The sequence below is a fragment of the Haliotis asinina genome, chromosome 15 (assembly GCF_037392515.1).
Source record: "Haliotis asinina isolate JCU_RB_2024 chromosome 15, JCU_Hal_asi_v2, whole genome shotgun sequence".
NCBI lineage: Eukaryota > Metazoa > Mollusca > Gastropoda > Lepetellida > Haliotidae > Haliotis > Haliotis asinina.
In genome coordinates, this window is record NC_090294.1 from 33,733,551 (window position 1) to 33,755,423 (window position 21,873).

At 37.6% G+C, this 21,873-nt stretch overlaps 1 protein-coding gene across 1 annotated transcript in view; it reads left to right on the plus strand.

Annotated features, from left to right (window-relative positions):
• The window catches only part of LOC137266456 (uncharacterized), a 303,788-nt gene that overhangs the window by 38,693 nt on the left and 243,222 nt on the right, over positions 1-21,873 (plus strand). The window contains exons 19-28 of the mRNA XM_067801954.1: positions 2,406-2,650; positions 3,569-3,661; positions 7,221-7,634; positions 11,864-11,940; positions 12,039-12,102; positions 12,718-12,924; positions 13,738-13,849; positions 17,667-17,772; positions 19,732-19,889; positions 20,117-20,235. Coding sequence (XP_067658055.1) covers positions 2,406-2,650; positions 3,569-3,661; positions 7,221-7,634; positions 11,864-11,940; positions 12,039-12,102; positions 12,718-12,924; positions 13,738-13,849; positions 17,667-17,772; positions 19,732-19,889; positions 20,117-20,235 — 1,595 coding nt within the window. The remainder of the gene's footprint in view (positions 1-2,405; positions 2,651-3,568; positions 3,662-7,220; positions 7,635-11,863; positions 11,941-12,038; positions 12,103-12,717; positions 12,925-13,737; positions 13,850-17,666; positions 17,773-19,731; positions 19,890-20,116; positions 20,236-21,873) is intronic.

A 21,873-nucleotide genomic window follows, 5' to 3' on the forward strand; every position in this document is an offset into this window, starting at 1 on the left:
TTCCACTTCCAACATGCTCCATACTCTCTGCTGAACTTTCTGCAATTGAAAGGGCGCTACCTACATGAGATCCAGTTTGTTCAATCGAGAAATGATTCACCTAGAAAAAAAAAGTCATCCTGTCAAACTCCAAATCATCACTTCAAGCCCTGTCCTCTTACACTCCATCAGAGTATTATCATCAAACCAATCAAACCAAACTGACCTCATCTCTGATATACAGGACAGCATCACTCTTCAGTGGATCCCCAGCCATATAGGCATTTAAGGAAACGAAATAGCAGATGAAATAGCCAAAACTGCATCAATGAATGGTCTGGTCAACAAGCACATACCCACTGTTTCCTCCCTAAAAAGAAGCTTAACCACAGCACAAACACATGTGGAAGAATAACTGGGCAAATGAAGTGAAAGGTTGTTCATACTACAAGTTACAAGACCACCGAAATCCACTGCGCTACAAATCTCTCTCCAGGCAAGATCAAGTTCTCATGTCCACAATCAAACTTGGCCACTACCCTTGTCAAAGCCATCTGTTCAAATTTCATCTTACAGACAGTGATATGTGTCCATTATGCAATCAAGACCCAGAAACTATAGAACACATCCTCTTTGACTGCAAAGAACTCTCAACCATATGCAATTTTGGCTCCATCAGCGACTTGAAAAAAGTCATGACAAACAGAAATAATGTAAGGACAACTATTGTAAGAATGCTGAAGGAAAGGAAGAAGAGGATCAACAACAATATAACCAAAATTATGAAATACATGGCAATGTTTGTACTACATGTGCAAATATTGAAACTGTGGTCTATGATGTACAATGGCCTATACTGATGTTGGGATTATGAAACGTGCTGCAATGATTTTACTATCTGCCAGAAAATACTCTGTTGATTAATGATATATGTCTACTAATGTTAGAATTATGAAACCTGTCTCACCAACCACATACCATGCAACCAAATTGAAATTGTGTGTGCAACGCTGAATGTTTGTATTTATATAATGGAACGTGATAAGCAAACTGTGGACAGTGACTAAAGTACCATAGGCCGATGGCCTACATGTACCCTTCTTGCAAATGAAGACAACTCCTACTCCTAACTAATGGTTTGTCTCTCATGGTTCATTCCCAGTATCATTCTTTACCACACTCGTGTGTTTTGGGATGGTTAATATCCTGCATTAGGAATAAACACTATGTATTGAACTCGCCAATTCTCGCTAAATACAATGTTTATTCCTAATGCAGGATATTAGCAATCCCAAAACACACTCGTTTGATAACCAATATTTGTCATTACATACAGAAGAGACACTAAATATACCAAATTAGATACTTTAAAAGAGGACACATATTTTACATACTGATGGTAAGAAGAACAGATCATCAGTTCTTAATCTTATTTATGTATTTGCAGATTTTCTTTTACTGCATTGTGTCTGTATATGAACCCTTAATGCTATATTTGCATGTACATATGCATTCAGTCAAATCTTCTCTGGCACACATTCTTCGGAGGCATTATTCTGTGCCTCAGTTGTCATTTACCTGGCCGGTTTACCAGATTAGTTTACCAGATTAGTTTACTAGTCCAGTTAATCGGGTCAGGTTTATCAGTTTTACCAGTTGAATTTAGTGGGTTAAGTGTACCAGCTGAGTCTTCTACATAAGTGTATCAATAAAGTTTTGTAAATTTGTGGTATTCAAAATGGTACTGAATAATGCTGACAGTAAATTTAGTAAGTCACCATTACAGCAACAACATTCAATTTACCACTAATGATGCCCTTAAACAAACTTTAGTTGATAGGAAATGTTTACATTTAAATACTTATTTATGTTACTTTGTTACTTAGCATAACAACGTATTGTACTCATTACAGTTTTTTTCAATATTTACAACACAATGTTTCTGGGCTTCTTTTTGCCCCCGTATCAGGTGAATGACAGAATATAATAATACAAGCAAAATATAAAGTATGTGCTGGAGATGGAATTACAGTGATTTGGTGTGATTTGGTCTGTGATGTGCACAGTTCAAAGAGAATAAGTGGTATGGTTATGCAGTGGATTAGACAGAGTATGTACAGAGTGTATATACAGGGAAAAGGATAGGATATGCATGATTATTACTAAGGATTGATTGGATGCCACATAACCACAATGTTAGGACACACATTAAAGCAATTGAACAGTGATTGGAGGATACACTGAAAGGTTCTTTATCTATGCACCAAGCATAACACTCTGACATGTTATATCTGTTTCATTGTATAGACTCTCTGTATAAACCAATCTAATACACTAACAGAATGTAATAAGCTTTCAGATTGTAATAGAGTACTTAAAAAATGTTTTTTCTAAGACATTGATAAAAGCTGTTTTATCAATTTCAGGATCCCCATTAGATCGGAAGAGTGTGAGAGTGGGCAGCATAGCAATTGTACCCAATTTCAAAGTACCTGGCAATGATAGTTTCATGTGTAACTTCACAAAAGTGAATGTCACCAGCCGCAGTGTCCACTATAATGTTTTGTGGCAAGTGGATGGTCAGTGGATATATGAGAGCACACTGAGGACTGATGTGACAGGGGCTGTCCTGGATGATATGCTGGCTAATAACATCACCAATGGGACAACTGTATGTAACACCAATGCATTCTTAAGGTTTCATTTATTCAAGGATGATTGCCTTAAGCAATGGTGCTTTGGGCTGAAGTAGTACAACTGATGTGTCCGAAGTTATTACAATTTGATAAGCTTTCTCCATATTAATTGTAGATCTGAAGTTTAGATTAGTAGTTTAGATTGGTAGTAATGATATTCATAGACATAGGTAATGAATGTGAAAGGGACACATAAAAAATGTATGTATACAATACAGTGCAAAGCTGGGGTAATCTGTCGCTATAAATACTGCTGAAACAGTTGCTAGGACATAGATCAGGTTGGAGCTATATCATGCAGTTTTACCTTTGTAAATCATAATGAGTGCAATGTAAACAGTAGTGATGAACGTTTTGACAGAGTATACCACAACTGCAAAATAGTTTTGTTACAAATACAGATTCCAGTAAAGTTGAATTAATAAATACCTTAATTTGTGGGCAAGATTCTAAATAATCTACCTGGCACCAAATTGACAGCAAGGAGACACTAATTGGTCATGTTTAAGTGTTCCTGAGAATTTTATTTGACAGGTGATGGAAAGAAAGAATTTGGTGAATGTTTCTTGGTTTATAAGATGTGTTATATACCTCAATGTATTTTATTGATGAGTAGAGTTTTAAAGATGGGAGACAGAGTTTTCATCTAGATCCTCACTCTTTTAGTATTTCTGATAGTGATGCAAGCTCAGATATTATGTCCAGTGAAGCTTGTCAGTCATGTAATTATATTTTCTTTAATTCTTCTGAATTTTTTGTTCAGTTTGTCTTTTAGTTATCAGCCAGTTTTCTACTTTTATTATTTATGATTTGGCATGCGTAGTAATATTACATTGAGTGCCTCAGTGACAACAACAGTAATTATGTCTAAGCTTCCATGTGTGTGTTTTCAGATTAAAGCTGCAGTAAGTGCTTGTTATGCAGATGACTGCGAGAATACCAGGGGCCTGCTGGTAGTTTCAGATGTGTACACTGCACAAATTAAGGTAACTGTATACTGTGTATGACTGTTTTCCCTGATTTCAGCCACAGTGATAATTGTCTACTCCTGGGCAATGTATGTGTGACAATGTATTAAAACATGTAACTAAGCAGTATGATTATTGCAAGTCTGTGTAAGGTATGGAAGTGTAATAATCTCTGTCCTTAGATCATTTTGCACAAGAGAATACAGCTCCTCACACTTTCTAACTGTATGTCTTGTCTGCCATACATCTGTAAAACATTCACAACACAACACATTCACCACAATATATCTATATAGGTTTGTATCCTTGTTAGCTACGCAGAGACTACTAAGTGCTCTTGAATGTCTCTCTTGTGACTGACATGAAATATGAAACATGTAAACTCTGCATTGTTACTTTTATTATTTGTAGATATTATTCATACACTGGATTTGATTTATCTTCTTGTGTGTTTAAGGAGACAGTTATTTATTTTGTCCCAAAGACAAAGACAGTATCAACCAAGCTTGATTTGTGTGTTGGATTATATTCAACCTCTGTCATTATCATATTTATTAACCAGGACCTAGATGCTCGAAGCTGAGACTCTTAGTGCTAAGATAGTCATAAGTGCCATACATTAACATAGACTTTCGACTATCTCAGCCATGTTCAAAGTCCTTGTCATGATAGTCTATGTAGTCTTCTAATACCTACCTACTTCACACCTAGATAAGAGATTACTTTAGACAAGTAATCAGTGATATGTTATAGCATCTAATTCAGGACAGCCATCAGACATATATTTTCCAAAACCTAACTATGTGTGTCTTAATTGTAATTATGCATTTAATCTGCATTCTTAATCCTTATCACAACGCCTTGTACATTGTCTTGTCAACCACCCTGTGCCATACTGTCACTGTCATTAATTACGGTATATGACGTTTATGGCCTTCATTGGATATCCCCAACTGTACATGCAAGTTTTATTGCTTCTCTATCTGTTCATTGTTGAGTTATCGTCGGTCCATTGTTGCCAAGAACTATATATATGCCCACATCTACTCTGACAAGCAGTCCAGTATTCCGGAATTACTTATGTAACTCCACAAGGAAAATCAGTGATGGCTTATGTAATTGTGCTATTTAAACAGTCATTAGTAATTACTGATTTCATAGTTGAAACTGTCATTGAATTAATTAACAGATCTGATATCACTGTGCTCCAGTCAATCCCAGGGCATTCAGTTGTCAAAGCATCACACTCTTTTTCAGGCTAGATGGGCACTGGAGCAACAGATAATGAACAAAATGTGCAGAATGATAATAAAAATCTATGTAAATCAGGTTTCAAGCTTGAGAAAAATCAGCAGTGAAGCAGCTTTGAAGTGAACCGTGGTAAAGATTGAAACTGAGCTGTCTGTTGCAAAGTATATTGACACTTATTATATAAGCTATTCTACTACTACTACACAATTGTCACCAAAAGAAGATTGTCAAAAATAGTATGTTTTCCTGTTTCATTGACTTAAGGAAAGCATTTGACAATGTCAGCCATGAATGTTTATGGTATAAACTTAACAAGGCTGTATTTACAGGAAGGATGTATGCAATGATCAAAACTCAGTATGAAGAAGTTCAGTGTTCAGTGAAAGTGAACAACTTCATGACTCCATCTTTCAAGATATAACAACAGTGTTATTGAGGCTGTTCCCTGTTGCCAACCCTTTTTTCTTTGTATATAAATGACTTGGCGGAATGGCGGTATACACTTAGACAATTTTAACCTCTCCTTACTATTATTCACAGACAACATTGTATTTCTTGCTCCAAGCAAAAGAATTCTACAAAAGATGGTGGATACAGTGTGAGACTGGTGCCAAAAATGGAGATTGCAGATAAATGCAGAAAAGACTAGAGTTCTTCATTTCAGAAACAGGAATGTTAACATTACCAGTTCTATGTTCACATGCGAACCTTTGGATATTCATGTAATAGATAGATATAAATATTTTGGACTCTGATTAAACGAGTATTTGTGATTAAACGAGTATTTGGATATGAAATTTACTGCTAAGGAACTCTCCAAGTCAGCGAGCAGAGCCCTTTCATGCATTCAGTCTAAGTAGGTGGAAGATGCTGGAATGACACACAATACATTTTCAAGACTGTATTAAGCTGTTGCACAAACCGTTCTTTGTGAAGCAGCCATCTGGGGTCTGACAGAGCATAGCTGCATGACCTGAGTACAAAACCTCGGGGCCTGGTGTACCTAAGGCCTACATCTGGATGTGCCTTGAGAGGTGAAATTGGATGGAACAGTTGCCCCACAAAATATAAATTGAAATATTCAGATTTTATTCAAGACTCATTCAACAGAATAGGAATTTTCGAAACTGTGTTTTTTCATGGTCTCGCTGTAGTAGGAAGTCTTGGGTGTCACAAGTTATCTCCCTTGCTCAACTTGGATGTATGGTGAATGTGCATGGACGGGCTGGCTGGCTTAGCTTGTGTGTATTCAGCAGGTATTGTATTGTGTAATTCCTGTGGTGTAATCCCCTTTTTAACATTCACATGGACATTGAACATTTTGTCAAAATTTATTAATTGGAATCCAAGGCAAAACCTTTCGTAACCATTGCCAGATTTTGCAGACAACACAAGAAAAACAGATTTAGAGTTATCTCCCTTGTATCAATTTGCATTCACAAAACATCAGTAAATTTCATGCATCATGCATGATTCAATGTTGTTTGAGATGAAGAAGTACTACCATGAAGTACCAAATGAGTTACTTGTGTGAAGGGTACATTGAAAATTACAAAAGAGTGCTTAGCCAGTCAGAAAACAACATTTATATGTGAGGTAAGATAAAAGTAAGTTATCTATCTCTCCAGCTCTCATAATATGGTTCAGGATGGCTAACAAGACAATGTACAATGTGGTTGTGATAAGAATTAAGAATGCAGATTAAATGAATAATTGCATTTAAGTCCCACATGACTTGGCTACAAATAGTTTGTTTTTGGAAAATATTTGGACGATGGCTGTTCTGAATTAGATGCTATAACATAACTCTGATAGCTTGTCTAGAGTAATCTCTTTCCTAGCTGTGAAGTTGGTAGGTGTTAGGAGACTACAGGGCAGTCATGACAAGGAGTTAGAATATGGCTGAAAATCTAGGCCTAGATTTTGATGCTCTCTTAGCGCTGAGATAGTCTAAAGTCAATGTTAATGTATGGGACTTATGACTATAAGAGATACATCAAGAATATAAATGATGTTTAACTCATGAAGAAGTCATCCAAAAAAGGTTAGGCCCTGAAAGGAAGTAATGCAGATCTCCAGTCTGTTTAGAATAATGAAGTTGTGAATATGGATTGGCATTGTGGAGTAGATGATGGATGATTATGTCTATCAAATTTGTAGATAAATAATATATACCCAGTGGCTCTCCTCTTAAGCAGCACCATTTATTTGTAATGAGAACAGTTTCCAATGCAAGCAGGGTCCCATTCATTTGTTAAACGATGCATGAAAACAAAACTAGTGTAGTGCATGATATGAGTTTTGCATGAGGTTCTTTGTCTTTCAGATGGAAAATGCACTTAAGGAAATGACCTTGACTGAAGGAAAGCCAGGGGAGACCCTCCAAATATTTGCAACTGCTCCACCATATGTATTGTGCCGTGGTTTGTCCTTCAATAACACTGATGAGTGTGAAATTCGTATTTCATATGACATATCAGTTGATAATGATACAGAAGTCAAGTGTCTGACTGGTGAATTCATACCCCAGATGGCATTCCGACTTTCTTCTGATCAGGAAGATCATCCTCTTTGTCAGCTCCTGATCAGGAGAGATAACTGGCAGAAACAGTACTCACTGAATGTGCGTGCAACAGTTGACAGCAAATATGAGGGCGACCATAACAGAACTCTGACAGTAATGTCCTCCTTCCTGGTTAGCTCTGTGGTGGAACATTCATCTGAGCTGCTCAAGTCCGAGGTCAGTTGCGTGGTTTCTGTTTTATGCTGTATTTATCTGTCACAGTTCCTCAATAACACTTTCTGTTTCTTTGTTGCTGTCTTATCCATATTATATCTCTGTCACTCTCTTTGTTACTTTCTATGTCTCAGGGACTGTCTATCAGTTGTTGGTGCCTGTCTGTTACTGTCTCTGTGACTTCTAACAGCAGAAACAAAAAGTTATCCCGAAAACTGCATGCAAGAGAATTTGTCCTGAAACTAACAAACAACAATGACAGGTGATTAAGTTGACAAAATGTTTTCTAGAATTGACTAAGTTCAATGCAAAGGAATTACAATGTCATTACAAATTCAATGACAAGAAGATACATTAACAGTAATTTTAGCAAATGAAAATATTAATCTAACTGGAAAAGTTGTGAAGCTTCAAAATAAAGGTTGTAAATAATGGGTGAAAACAGTTCTTACAACAGCTGTAATGAGAGATGACCAAGACAAGAGAAAATGCCATTACATGTAAAACTTCCAGTGTCTTTCTGGGATTCAGTCTTTGGCTAAATTATGTTGTATGTTGTCTACTCCATGGAATACCCGTCTCGCAAGTGTCAGTATGGTAACTTAACTTTGATGCACAACTTCTGACATAACACTGGTGATGATGTCATGGACTGGCCTTCCCATTCCAGTATTTGAACCTGACTGAAATCAGTTTGCATGAACTGGCAAGTGCAACAGCAGATTCTTTGGCAACTCCAATACTTGCAAAAGCAAGCACTCATTGAACAATGGCACCATATCATCAGGCTGATTGTTGACTTCTTCAATTCTGTCATTTTTTACCAGTTTAAAGTTCATGCAGGGGTATGTCGTGAAATGTCATGCAATTATTTTTCCAATGAAATTATGCATCTGTTTTGTTACCTGGATGATGACAGTCTGATATTATTTCTCTTAAAAGGTTGCCTACTGGGGTTTGTGTGCATGCAGTATGCGATGGGATGTGACAGTAGGAGTGTATATTTATGTCACACAGTTATTTCCCTTTATCTTGCCTCTAATCATACATCATGATATTTTGGCATCACAAGCATTTATCCTGAATTAAATCTGGACAAGAGTGTTTTCCTTTATTAAATCTGATTTGGGTAAGCTGTTTAAATTGGAGATAATGTTGATATCATATTTGCTTTATTTTCGAATATTAATCTAGTGTGAATTGACTAAATAAAAATTCATTTTATTGAAGAAACTTGTTATTATAAAAATCCTTTTTTCATTGATGAATCAGTATTTTTTCATATTCCTTAATTAATGTGTGGAATCCTACAGACTGCCTTGAAAATTGATTTTCCTGCTTTATTTCATATCAATACTGAAATATCTTCATGCAAAACCACATATCGAATAATAAAAGTATGCAATTTACTTTTAAGCGAATTTTCATTGGCATATTAGTTTTTCACAAATGGTGCCACAAGGGGACTCCACTTGTCAAACAAATGCTGTGGTGACTTGCTGTTTCACATAATTAGATTTGGAACACATGTCTGTGAAACATCTTGTGGATGATTGTGTATTATATATTGTGGATAATAGACAGAACCATTAACCAGGGCTTGTTTGATGGTTGACGATTTGTTTCGGTTTAATTCGGAATCGCTAGCGCTGAAGGCAACAGAGGAAACTGGCGCTGTCAAGATGGCAGCAATGTGGGAATGTTCATTCCTGGAAGGAGATAGATTCATACTTATGGTGATGGTGATGGTGATGAAGTCTGTGATACCAAAGTTATCAGTTTCTTGACATTTTGATATTTGGTATTAATCATCCTTAATAATAATGTACTCACAACTTCAGTTGTGGGATTCAATTAAAAAATTGTCAAATCACTTGTAATCACATAGCACTATCTCAATTTTTCTGTGTTTGTCTGTTCTTGTCACTTTGTAACTGTCCTGACTGTGCCTTAGAGTCACTGTTGTCACTGTTTATTTGCTTGTTTGTTTGTTACTGTCTCCGAGTCAGGCTGGTGTTGTCCCTTATTCTGTTAATTGGTCTTTCTCCATCTGTTACTGCCTCTTCTTCTGTTACCATGTCTTTCTCATCTGTCACTGCCACTTTATCTGTTACTGCCCCTTCTTCTGTTACCATGTCTTTCTCATCTGTCACTGCCACTTTATCTGTTACTGCCCCTTCTTCTGTTACCATGTCTTTCTCATCTGTCACTGCCACTTTATCTGTTACTGCCCCTTCTTCTGTTACCATGTCTTTCTCATCTGTCACTGCCACTTTATCTGTTACTGTCTCTTTCTACACCTGTCACTGCCAGTTCATTTGTTACTGTCTCTTTCGCCATCTGTTACTGCCACTTCATTTGCTACTGTCTCTGTGTCCATCTGTTACTGCCACTTCATTTGTTACTGTCTCTGTGTCCATCTGTTACTGCCACTTCGTTTGCTACTGTTCCTTTGTCCATCTGTTACTGCCACTTCGTTTGCTACTGTTCCTTTGTCCATCTGTTACTGTCACTTCATTTGTTACTGTCTCTGTGTCCATCTGTTACTGCCACTTCGTTTGCTACTGTTCCTTTGTCCATCTGTTACTGTCACTTCATTTGTTACTGTCTCTGTGTCCATCTGTTACTGCCACTTCATTTGCTACTGTTCCTTTGTCCATCTGTTACTGCCACTTCATTTGCTACTGTTCCTTTGTCCATCTGTTACTGCCACTTCATTTGCTACTGTTCCTTTGTCCATCTGTTACTGCCACTTCATTTGCTACTGTTCCTTTGTCCATCTGTTACTGCCACTTCATTTGCTACTGTTCCTTTGTCCATCTGTTACTGTCACTTCATTTGTTACTGTCTCTGTGTCCATCTGTTACTGCCACTTCATTTGCTACTGTTCCTTTGTCCATCTGTTACTGCCACTTCATTTGCTACTGTTCCTTTGTCCATCTGTTACTGCCACTTCATTTGCTACTGTTCCTTTGTCCATCTGTTACTGCCACTTCATTTGCTACTGTTCCTTTGTCCATCTGTTACTGCCACTTTATTTGCTACTGTTCCTTTGTCCATCTGTTACTGCCACTTCATTTGTTACTGTCTCTGTGTCCATCTGTTACTGCCACTTCATTTGTTACTGTCTCTGTGCCCATCTGTTACTGCCACTTCATTTGCTACTGTTCCTTTGTCCATCTGTTACTGCCACTTCATTTGCTACTGTTCCTTTGTCCATCTGTTACTGCCACTTCATTTGCTACTGTTCCTTTGTCCATCTGTTACTGCCACTTTATTTGCTACTGTTCCTTTGTCCATCTGTTACTGCCACTTCATTTGTTACTGTCTCTGTGTCCATCTGTTACTGCCACTTCATTTGTTACTGTCTCTGTGCCCATCTGTTACTGTTACTGTGTTTGTTATTGCCACTTTGTAACTGCAGTGTTCACGAATCGCAAATCTGGCAGATTCGCCAGCGTTCAGATACAAAGCACCAACCTGCCAGCCCCAATGTCTGATTGACTATTTCACAATGTCTTTGTGTGAAGTTGTTATTCGGGGCATGTGACACTTGTTTGCTGTTTAGACATCTTATGCTTGTTATCATGTAATGTTAGTAATTTCAATGTCAGTTATAAGACATGTTAAATCTGAATGTTTGTTTAACTTTATTCTGTGGGTCCTGTGAATTTTCATTAGGTCAGAAAGACATCTGAAATTTACAGGACCCAATGTCTTGTTACTTTAAAACACCATCGTGAACACTGTGTCTGTCACTGTTTTCAACTGTGTTTGGTTTTTACTGTGTCTGTCTGAGACTGTCACATTGTCAGTGTTTCTGTCATTGTCCGTTATTGCCACTTTGTTACTTTCTCTGTGTCTGTTATTGCCACTCTGTCTCTTACTATCTCTGACGATGTCACTGTTTTTGATTCTCTGTGTGTTAATGTCTCTGTCTATGGTTGCAATTTTTTTATGTTATTGTTTCTGACTCGCACAGTATTTCTTTGTTATTGTTACTTTGCCTGCTGATGTTTCTAACTGTATATACAACTGTTTGTGACTGTGTTCATGTCTCTCACTTTCTTTGACTGTGTCTGTTGTTATCACTTTGTTTTTTGCTGTCAGTAACATTGCTGTTTCTCACGGTGTGTCCCAATTAAGGTATGTGCCTATGTCAATGTTACTCTCTAGCCAAGAATATATTTACTTTAGATTTATAACTGTATTGAGATGTCTCATTGCTTCAGCTGTCTATCGTGGATGAAGACAATGGTGCTCTGTGTATGGTTGTCAATGATCCCCACCTTACAACTTTTGATGGCTTGTGAGTATGCTCTGTTATTCTTTTTGAAATCTATAAGATGAATCATTTTGAATATATTTATGTCCTCTCATTTCAATGATAATGTACGACTGTTTCAGCTACTACCACATGTACTTCCACGGTCCTTTTGTTCTGTATCAGCACACAGAATTGCCCTACGCTGTAAGTACAGCACTGGAATAGGACTTGATTGTCATGTGTTGTTTCTGGTGTTAAAACACAATGTTCAACAGTCTCATCATAACTTATTGACTTTTAATAATCTTGTCAAGAAATATTTTTTCTTCATGATCAAATCATTACTTTTTTCACAGGCATCCTCTGACACTTTTATGTGAGATACTGTTCTCTTTAATTAATAAAACAGTATTAGATATTGAAGATCAAGTCCCTATCAGTGTATATAGTACCACTTGAATCTTAATAAAAACTTGTATGATCAGGTAATGATCATGGGTCTAAGGTTGTACAATGATCATAACACTGCATGATATATGCTTTCTGTTTGCCAGTTTTCTCTCTGAAAGTCAGTCCACTAAAATATCTCGCTGTCTCCTTCAGCATGAAAGATACCCTAACCTAAGTTCTTTTTTATCTGTGAAATGGCCCACATAATGGGTTAGGGTATTGCAAGGGTATTGAGCTTATTCAATCTCTTAACTGTGTCATAATCTGCCCATTTGAACCATCTCCTCCCTCTATAAGATGAAACTAACAGTTTCACATACACATCAAAGACTCAGTGACTGTTGATTGTTAGATATTGCTTGCCATCAGGTTCAAGTGTTCTTGAGAGACTGCCATGGCAGAATGTCCTGCACAGTAGCTGTCGCTGCGAAAGCAGGGAATGACGTGGTTCTCATTGACTATGGTGGTGCCACTCCTACTGAGAGCTCAAACCCTGTAACAGTGAAGATGTTCAGGAATGGTGCTGTGACACCTGGCTTCCGAACAATCAGCAGGGACGAAGGCCGAATGTATATAGTAAGTCTCCATGGTAAAATTTATGTAATCTATGCTTAATTGTATATAACTGTCATACATATGTATCCAACAAACACACATGCGTGGGTTCAAATAGCATGTGTCTGACTAGCATGCACATGTGTTGTACTAATGTACGCTTGTATCCAACTACAGTTCGACTAGCTCAAAGGTGGGCCAATGAATTGCAGTCTGAACCGAAATCTAATAAACATGTGATGCTCAATGAAACACTGATGATAATTAGAATGTCAGATCAACTTTGTGAGCATTTTGCAGAATTTATGTCCTCTAAATAAAAGTTGTTCAACAAAATATTATCAAAATTGTGAGTCAGTTAACTATCTGTTGGACTGATGTTTAAATTGTAATCAGTGTTTGCTTGAGTATTATATGCTGTACGTGCATGCGTGTGTTAGAGAAACACCTACAATGTGAATGGTCCCCCTAAAATGTATGTTCATGAATGTCATGTACCAAGTCAATGACACCCCTCACCCTTCCCATAATTATTATGCATTATTTTCAGTGTATTTATGACTTTTAGTTTCATACATCCATCTGCAAAACTTCCTGAGGACATTACTTGAAGTATTCACAGGATAATTTATGAAACTTCTGGGGTAACTGGCCTGTTAGAGAATTATTGTCATTGACGATAATGTTCAAGTGTGCCAAGCAAATGTACTTGGTAAATAAACTAATTTAGATATGACACAAACTCTATGCGAAATGCCAATAACTTTTTAGACAGAAGCATAACTATAAGTTTTAAGTCCTCAGATAATGAAATCTCGTTTTTCCGTCTGACAGATTCAGTATCCAACAGGGATGGAAGTACGAGTTGGCATCAGCATCATCCCTGGTTACAACTTCCTCAATGTGTGGCTGAGGCCCTCAGCAGCTGATGTCAACAAAACAACAGGTAATCAACACACTATAACAACACACACCTTACATATTTCCAGCTTCTGATGTACATTAAGGCAATAACAGGTTAACCTGTTGCAATTGTGAAGAAAGATACATTGAAGCTGAAGCATACTGTATAGCATAATAAAGTACAGATCACTGTAACCAAATGTATAGCGTAATAAAGTACAGATCAACTGTATAGTGTAATATTAAGTATAGAGACTGCTGTGATATGCAGACAATCTTCTGATGGTGACAACTGTATCAAAATTCAATGAGTGTCACCTGCTCAGTTGTTTTACACTTGCAAGACATGAAACCATCAATACTACTTGCCTACATTATTATTTCAATTCCGCCATGTAGCTGGAATATTGCTGAGTGCGGCATAAAACTAAACTCGCTAAAACTATCATTTCAATTTTTTAAACCATTTTCTTAGATCTTATCTAGTTTGCATTATTATCACATTATTATGTACTAGGCACATAAAGAAACTGTGCATACAAAAAATGTAAAATCTAATTTACCAAACCTGTGTAGACACATAGAGATTTAAACTCAGAGGTAAGTGACATGTATCCAACATGCATGCACACGTTCTGTGACGTCAGTGGTTTCCTCCTTGAGATGTGCAATATGTTGTTGCATTCGAATTCTGGGAAAGAGAAACAGAGCAAATGAATGCCACACAATCCTGTCACTTTAGAAAGCTCAACCCCTGCCCTTGCAATTGTTCAAAAACTTAAACAGCTACTGGAATGCATAGCATGCAGAGGGTAACGTCTGCACAACGTCATGAAGCCATTGGGATGATCCTTTGGGGAGTGTCTCAATGACAAGTGACTGCACATTTCCACTGCCACCGGAATATCTGCACTTGTCAGATGCGACCAGAACACAAACGACGTCGTCAATCGGCCATGTTCTGGACGTACATGTGTAAACACGCCAAGACAGGACAAATGGATAAGGGTGACCCATCTTCGATACAGCTTTCAGACTGCAGTGATGACTGCCTGGACCATCCTAGGTCTTCGCCATATTCACCCCAACACACCCATGATGTCCCACCATATGAAATATCCTGACACAGTGTCATTGACAAGCTTACTGAATGTGGTGCTGAAATCATGTCCGCAGACCCTTGTTTTGGTGGAGAAATGTGTTTTTTATAGATGAGTTCAGGTTTAACATTTCCCATAGTGATGGATGTCAACATGACAATAGACGCATGTTAGAACATTATGCACAGGCCTGAGTCTTGGAGAGGAATTGCTTTGATGGTGGTGGTTAGTGATGATTTGGGATGGAATAACAGCACACCAAAGAACTCTTTTGGTGATTGTTCAGGGCAGCTTAACTGGTATGGCCTACAGGGATCAGATTCTTTGACCTGTAGCAATTCCTTTACTGCAGTGTTATGGCTCTGGGTTAACATTCTAACAGGACAATGCCCGCCCTCATACAGCCAGGGCTGCTACAGATTTCTTGCAACACCACTACGTTGACTTACTTCCTTGGCCTGCAAATTCATCGGATCTCTCTCCGATGGAGCGTGTTTGGGACGAGATGGATCACATCTGCGAAGACTTTATCATCCACCAGGTAATGTCCTTGACCTTGCAACAGAACTTGAGAGAATCTGGCGTGACATCCCACAAGCCTTCCTTGCAAGTTTCGTAGTTGCACTGCTGTTCTAAATGCCAATGGTGGACCCATGACGTCATTGTGATTGCCTTTTCACTTGAAATTCTACCCACTTGTTATGGTCTCATGTTCCCTCCAATGAAGTTTTTCTGTACCTTTGACATTGTTGTCATACTTATCAACTGGGATAATATTTTGACAATGCACATTTTCTTTATGTGGCTAGTATGCATCATCATTATTATTACTGATAATGCACAGGCATGGCAGAGGTAACCTTGGGAATGCACAGTAATGGAGAAAGCATGTGATGTCACTCATGTATTAACCTTTTGTATTATTGCACCACTGAGATGAGAAAATATGTAATGTGATTCTTTGTGATCTTAGTATTGTGTGATTTTGTGTTATGTAAGAAACAGCTTTTGTTCATTAAATAAGCTTTGTACCAAGTCATTGCAAGATAAATGGTATCTGTAGTAATTTCTATTTAGACTATACTGTCATGCCCCGTTTATCCAAACTCTTGTGTTTTTGTTGAAATTGTCTGGATATGCAAATTTTCGGATATCTGAACCATGGACCATATGTACAAAGAAACGTACAAAGAAATGTACAAAGAAACAAACATAGTAGGTATGAAACATGATCTTTTTTGATTACACATAAACAAATATCTGTGCATACATAAAATGTGTCATGCCTGTTCATGCAGTTACGCTTGCTTGAAGAAGTCAGTCATAGCTTTTTGCACTGGCTGTGTAGAAAAGCGAGAGGACTTTGGCCAGTCAGATGATCACTGTCGACATTCACAGAATCATCAGAAGTAACAGTCACAGCTGCAACTTATGCATAGGATCGAAATGCATCGCAAAGTTGTGACAAGGACATGTGACGTCTTCTTGTGGGCCCTCATTTAAGTGGATAATATCCACATGATAAAAGCAGTTAGTGATTATCTTTTTTAGCTCACAGCTGTCCAGGCTTGCTTGATCATCTGGAACGTCTTTCCTGTTACGGCACGCGAGGCCCTCGGTACTCATGCATGTAAACATCCAGTTGCTCAGCCATCCAGATACACGAGACAAAAAATGCACATAATTTAGTGTTTTGTATGTCAAAATGACTGGACGGTTACAGAAACTGGATTTCCAGATAGATAATTTTATGACGTTGTGAATTTGTTTCAAGGGATTGTTGTTCGGAAGGCGAGTTTTCCGGGGATATCTGAGGTTCGGATATACGGGGCACGACCGTACATGTGGATTGAGTAAATTGTATTTCATAAACACTTATTTCATGAAATGAGAAAAATATGTTGACAGAAAATAAGTATTTTGAAACGAAATTCTGATCATGCGCTTTGAAATTTGTGATAGTTAACCCACTGTGTGAGGCAGAAAGGCATTTTAAAGTTACTGTTGTGCATTATGTTTGTACAGGAGATGACGGTTGTGAATATGAAAAGGTTGCAGATTGTGAGTCTCTATGCTCTTGAGAGACAATTATATGGAAAATTGTTTTGTAGATTCAGGAGTAATATGAGTATTATTATTAGTAGTAGTAGTAACATTATTATAGGATATTTATACAGCGCACATATCCATGCAGCTTTGGCTTGCTCAAGGCACTGGTATTTGTTTCCCTCGATCATTGGATACCTGTCTCAGCATCACATTGTATTGTCAGTCTCAACTCCCTGTGGAGTATATAACTCTTGCTGCTACTAGGCACACTGAGTCTATTTTGGCTCTCTCATCCTAACAAGGTGCCCAGTTCACAGCTGGGTGGACTGGGACACTTAGTCACAGTGCTTTGTCCAAGTTTACTGCACATTGCTGTACCCGCAAGTAGGTGTATGTACGTATTCATGTGGCCACCATTTGGTCATACACCAATAGATTCGTGGGTTCTTTTAAGTGCACATAGTTGTGTACTGCACACTAGGGGTTGTGACAACACAGAAAGAGTCTGCACACAAAGTTGACTCCAAGGTTTTTACACCTGGTCACAAGTGGGCTCGATCCCTGAAACCTCAACTGGCTCACTAGTCTGGCGCTTTAGCCAGTTTGCCCACCATGCCACCCACGCCACCCACTGACCCACTGTGCCCCAGAAGTATTTACCCACAGTATGAATGAAGGAAGGTACTGCTTAATGGAAAACTATGTTTTCAGGTTTGTGTGGAATGTACAACAATGACCAGTCAGATGATCTTCGTAGCCCAGATGGAACTGTGCACACACTGAACATCAAGCCTGACAACTTCTCCACCACCTGGAGGTTAGTGTTGATGTATCCTGTTTAATACAATCTGCTTCTGAATGCCGCAAGTTAATGTCCTGAAAATTATTGTTTACTTTGTGGATGTACAGTCTTAACTTACAGTGAAAGGTCATGTCAGTATATTTAAAGACTGATACTGTTTTCAAGGGGAAGGAATGATATTATCAGGGTAATGCTATATTTTAGGGAATTATCATCTGCAGATGATTTGCAGTCTTTCGTTAACTGCCCGATGAAGGAGTGCAGTTGAAAAGACCAAGGCCTTCTGCAGTGATAATGCCCTGAAAAATAGCATTACCATTATTATAGCTAAAATGGATAGAAGTTTTAATAAAATAAGAGTAAAAGCAATGACATCGGTTTTGAAGCTTTTACTGGAACAACAAACAACTGAGGTCACTGACACACTTTTTACAAATATGGACACGTCTCAGAACAACACAAATGATGTCACTATAGAGAATGACAACATTCGATCTTGACCTTTGCCCATACTACATACGTATATGTGACGAATGTGAGTCATAAATATCATCCATAATCAACCTTAGTTCAAACGAGCCACAGGTGATTGAACATCAACAGCAGAGCTACTTATGATGTCACCTAACAACAAGCTTGATAATCGAATGTCGTGAAGCATTTTGCAGGGATTATCAAGTTACAGTGGCCTGCTCATTTCTGATAACGTGTGGTCGTTTTAATGATAATTCTATCCATTTTAGCTATAATATCTAATATTGATCAAATCAAGATGGGTATATGGCAAGAGATTTGTCTCTTGAGGATAAGTGAGTTACTCCAACAGGTTACTTTGTCTGCTCCTCAATGTTTTATACTCATGTGAGTACAGCTTGTAGGGTTAAACTTCAATATGTATGCAAGGATGTTAGGTTATCAGCTGATGACATATATGTTGCATTAATCTGACATCAAAATTATAGGTATTAAATTTCAAACTATTTTGTGATCATCAACCCACCCTTTAAGTCATAATCCGCCATGGCTATAGCAAGGTCATCTTAGTACTTAGCAACAAAACTGGCTTTTCCTGCCAGATTCTCACTTAATCACTGACGCATGAGTCAATGATACTTATACTGTCGGTCCGTGCTATGTCGGATCAGTGCTATGTCTGACAATGTATCCATTATTGCAATAACAGATCATGTTTTCTCCCCATGACAACAAACATTTGCTTACCTATTAATTTTTATTGGGTTACGTTTACCTCTGTTTAGGAATATTTTTAACCACTTATCAGCCAACGACTAAAAGCAATGAAGGCAGTGGAAATGTTGCCTTCAATGAAGAATGTTGTCACCATTGTCATGCTGCAATGATAGACTCAAGTTTTGAAATACTGATTTGGCACCACTTCAGATTTCCAACTCTTCCAAAGCTTAATGAAGAAACTGCCTGGTAGACATTATGAAATGACAATATTATCTCTTCTGTGAAGGTCTTTTTACACTGCCAAGAGCACATGTTCTACACCAGTGTGTTCCAGACACTTCAGCACTATTGCCAGAAGTGTATGGAGTTCAGAAGGTGTGGACATTATGTTGTAAAGTATTTACTTTTTTCCCTGTTGTCACATCCCCCTTGTGTACAGTACATAACAGGGTACACGTAAAAGAACCCATTAATCGGTTGATGACCAGATGAATATGTGCAAACACCAAGTTGCAGGTACAGCAACATGCAGACAAGTTACTGTGATTATGTGTCCCAGTCCATCCAGTTGAGAATGGGTACCTTGTTAGGATGAGGAGACCACAATCAACTTGGTGGACCTAGAGGAAAAATACCAGTGCCTTGAGTAAGCACAAGCTGCGTGAATATGTATGCTATATAACTTAAGGTCATCCCTGATTATGCTTGGAACTTTTCAGAAACTCATGGTAACAGTTATTTATGGAATCATCAAGATGATGGCCATGTGTTTGTTTCCAGAATTGACAACAATGGTAGTCTGTACACAGGCTTCTGTTCAGAGTCTGAAAATAGTGCAGATGTGGTTGACCTTCCAACATACTGCTACTGTCGAGATGATATGTCCCAGAGCTGTGGGAAAGGACATGACGTGACTCGATGCCCCAGTGATGTAACAGGTAGAAGCCCAAACAGATTTTACGAAGTCTCACCAAGCCTTGGTCTAAGTTTTCTGTCCAATGTGTATTTCACTGCCATAAATGTCTGTTGTGTTTCCAATGTGTTTATTGATATCATAATTAGAATTCCATAGAGTTTATGTTTTTTATTAAATTGTTGAGAAGGAAGCTTTTGCATGCAATTTTGATAGTTGAATAGTTTGTTCAAAATGTATGATTATTACCAGGCCAGGATATAACAGATCAGCTTATACGTGATTCTGTGTACCCCACCAAGTGTCTTCAAACAAGGTCATCATTTGTGTACCAAGAGTTCCAGTACACTGCTGGCACCAGTGATATCCAGGTAATTAATAACTGGATCTACTGAAAAGCATTTTGAATTTTATATGTCGATTTTCTAATAAATGAAAAACATTCAGTGAGGCCACAGAAGCTTGTTTGCTTATATTTAATGTTATACATTTGATATGTGAAATAGATGACTGTACATAAAAACTCTTTTCCAACTCAACATAAAAAATGGGAGATTGTGGCCAAGCTAGACTGATTCTTATTCACCATTGCTAATATATGAGTCCGGGGAGAAGAAGTTATTATAAACAACTTATAAATGTGTTCTTGTCAATAGCTGTGTCTTGTTTTCATTTCTGACTTTTGCAAGATGAATATTAAGATGAAAACCAGGTTGGGCAGAAATGGCCAAGCTGGGACAGAATCTTTCCTTTTTGATGTAAGAACTAGGGTCGGAAAGAAGTGGCCTTTAATGCTGATTCCCTGAGGAAGATTAAGAGTAAAGGGGAAAGTTTGGGCTTGGCCCAAGTTTCACTGGGGAAGGTTTAGACAGAGGAAAAGTTTTACACCGGTTTGGATTCCCCATGTGGGTACAGTGTGTGAAACCCATTTCTGATGCTCTCCACCATGATATTGCTGGAATATTGCTAAAAGTATCATAGAACTAAACTTACTCATTCATACTAAGAAATATGGTGATTTGTGAAACAGAATTTTATACAATTTAATATGACTCTCTTTACCATTGAAAAAAATGTCTTCAATAGATGTTTATAAAGACTGATGGGTTATCTTCTAATTGTATTGATTAAATGCAAAAAACCCCACTCATTACAATGCAAAGAAATAGTTTTTGAATTTTGGACATATACTTGTGTTCATATACATGTAATTCTTACAGAGATAATTCACAGGAGGTAGTATTCTTTGTTTGCAATAACTGAATTTGTCAATTTTACTTGTAGATAATGTTAGATTATTGAATGTTGATAAATATCTTTAGTGTAGCTAGCTCACCACATGAAAAAGTGAGTAAATGTCTCAGGTTTGTTAGACTCAGTATAGCTGTGTAACCACTACTACTAAGCCTTAGTTTACTCACACTGTCATTCAGGGTATGGTGTAGCTATGGCTAAACAACTCTTAGGGCTATCTGAAGAAATGTTACATTACTGAAATTCCCCCATGAGTAACATTACTGAACTTCTCCAATGCGTAACATTACTGAAAATTCCTGTCAGTAACATTACTGAACTTCTCCAATGAGTAACATTACTGAAATTTCCTGTAAGTAACATTACTGAACTTCTCCAATGAGTAACATTACTGAAATTTCCTGTAAGTAACATTACTGAACTTCTCCAATGAGTAACATTACTGAAATTTCCTATAAGTAACATTACTGAACTTCTCCAATGAGTAACATTATTGATATTTCCTATAAGTAACATTACTGAACTTCTCCAGTGAGTAACATTACTGAAATTCCCCCATGAGTAACATTACTGAACTTCTCCAATGAGTAACATTACTGAAATTTCCTGTCAGTAACATTACTGAACTTCTCCAATGAGTAACATTACTGAAATTTCCTATAAGTAACATTACTGAACTTCTCCAATGAGTAACATTACTGAAATTTCCTATAAGTAACATTACTGAACTTCTCCAATGAGTAACATTATTGATA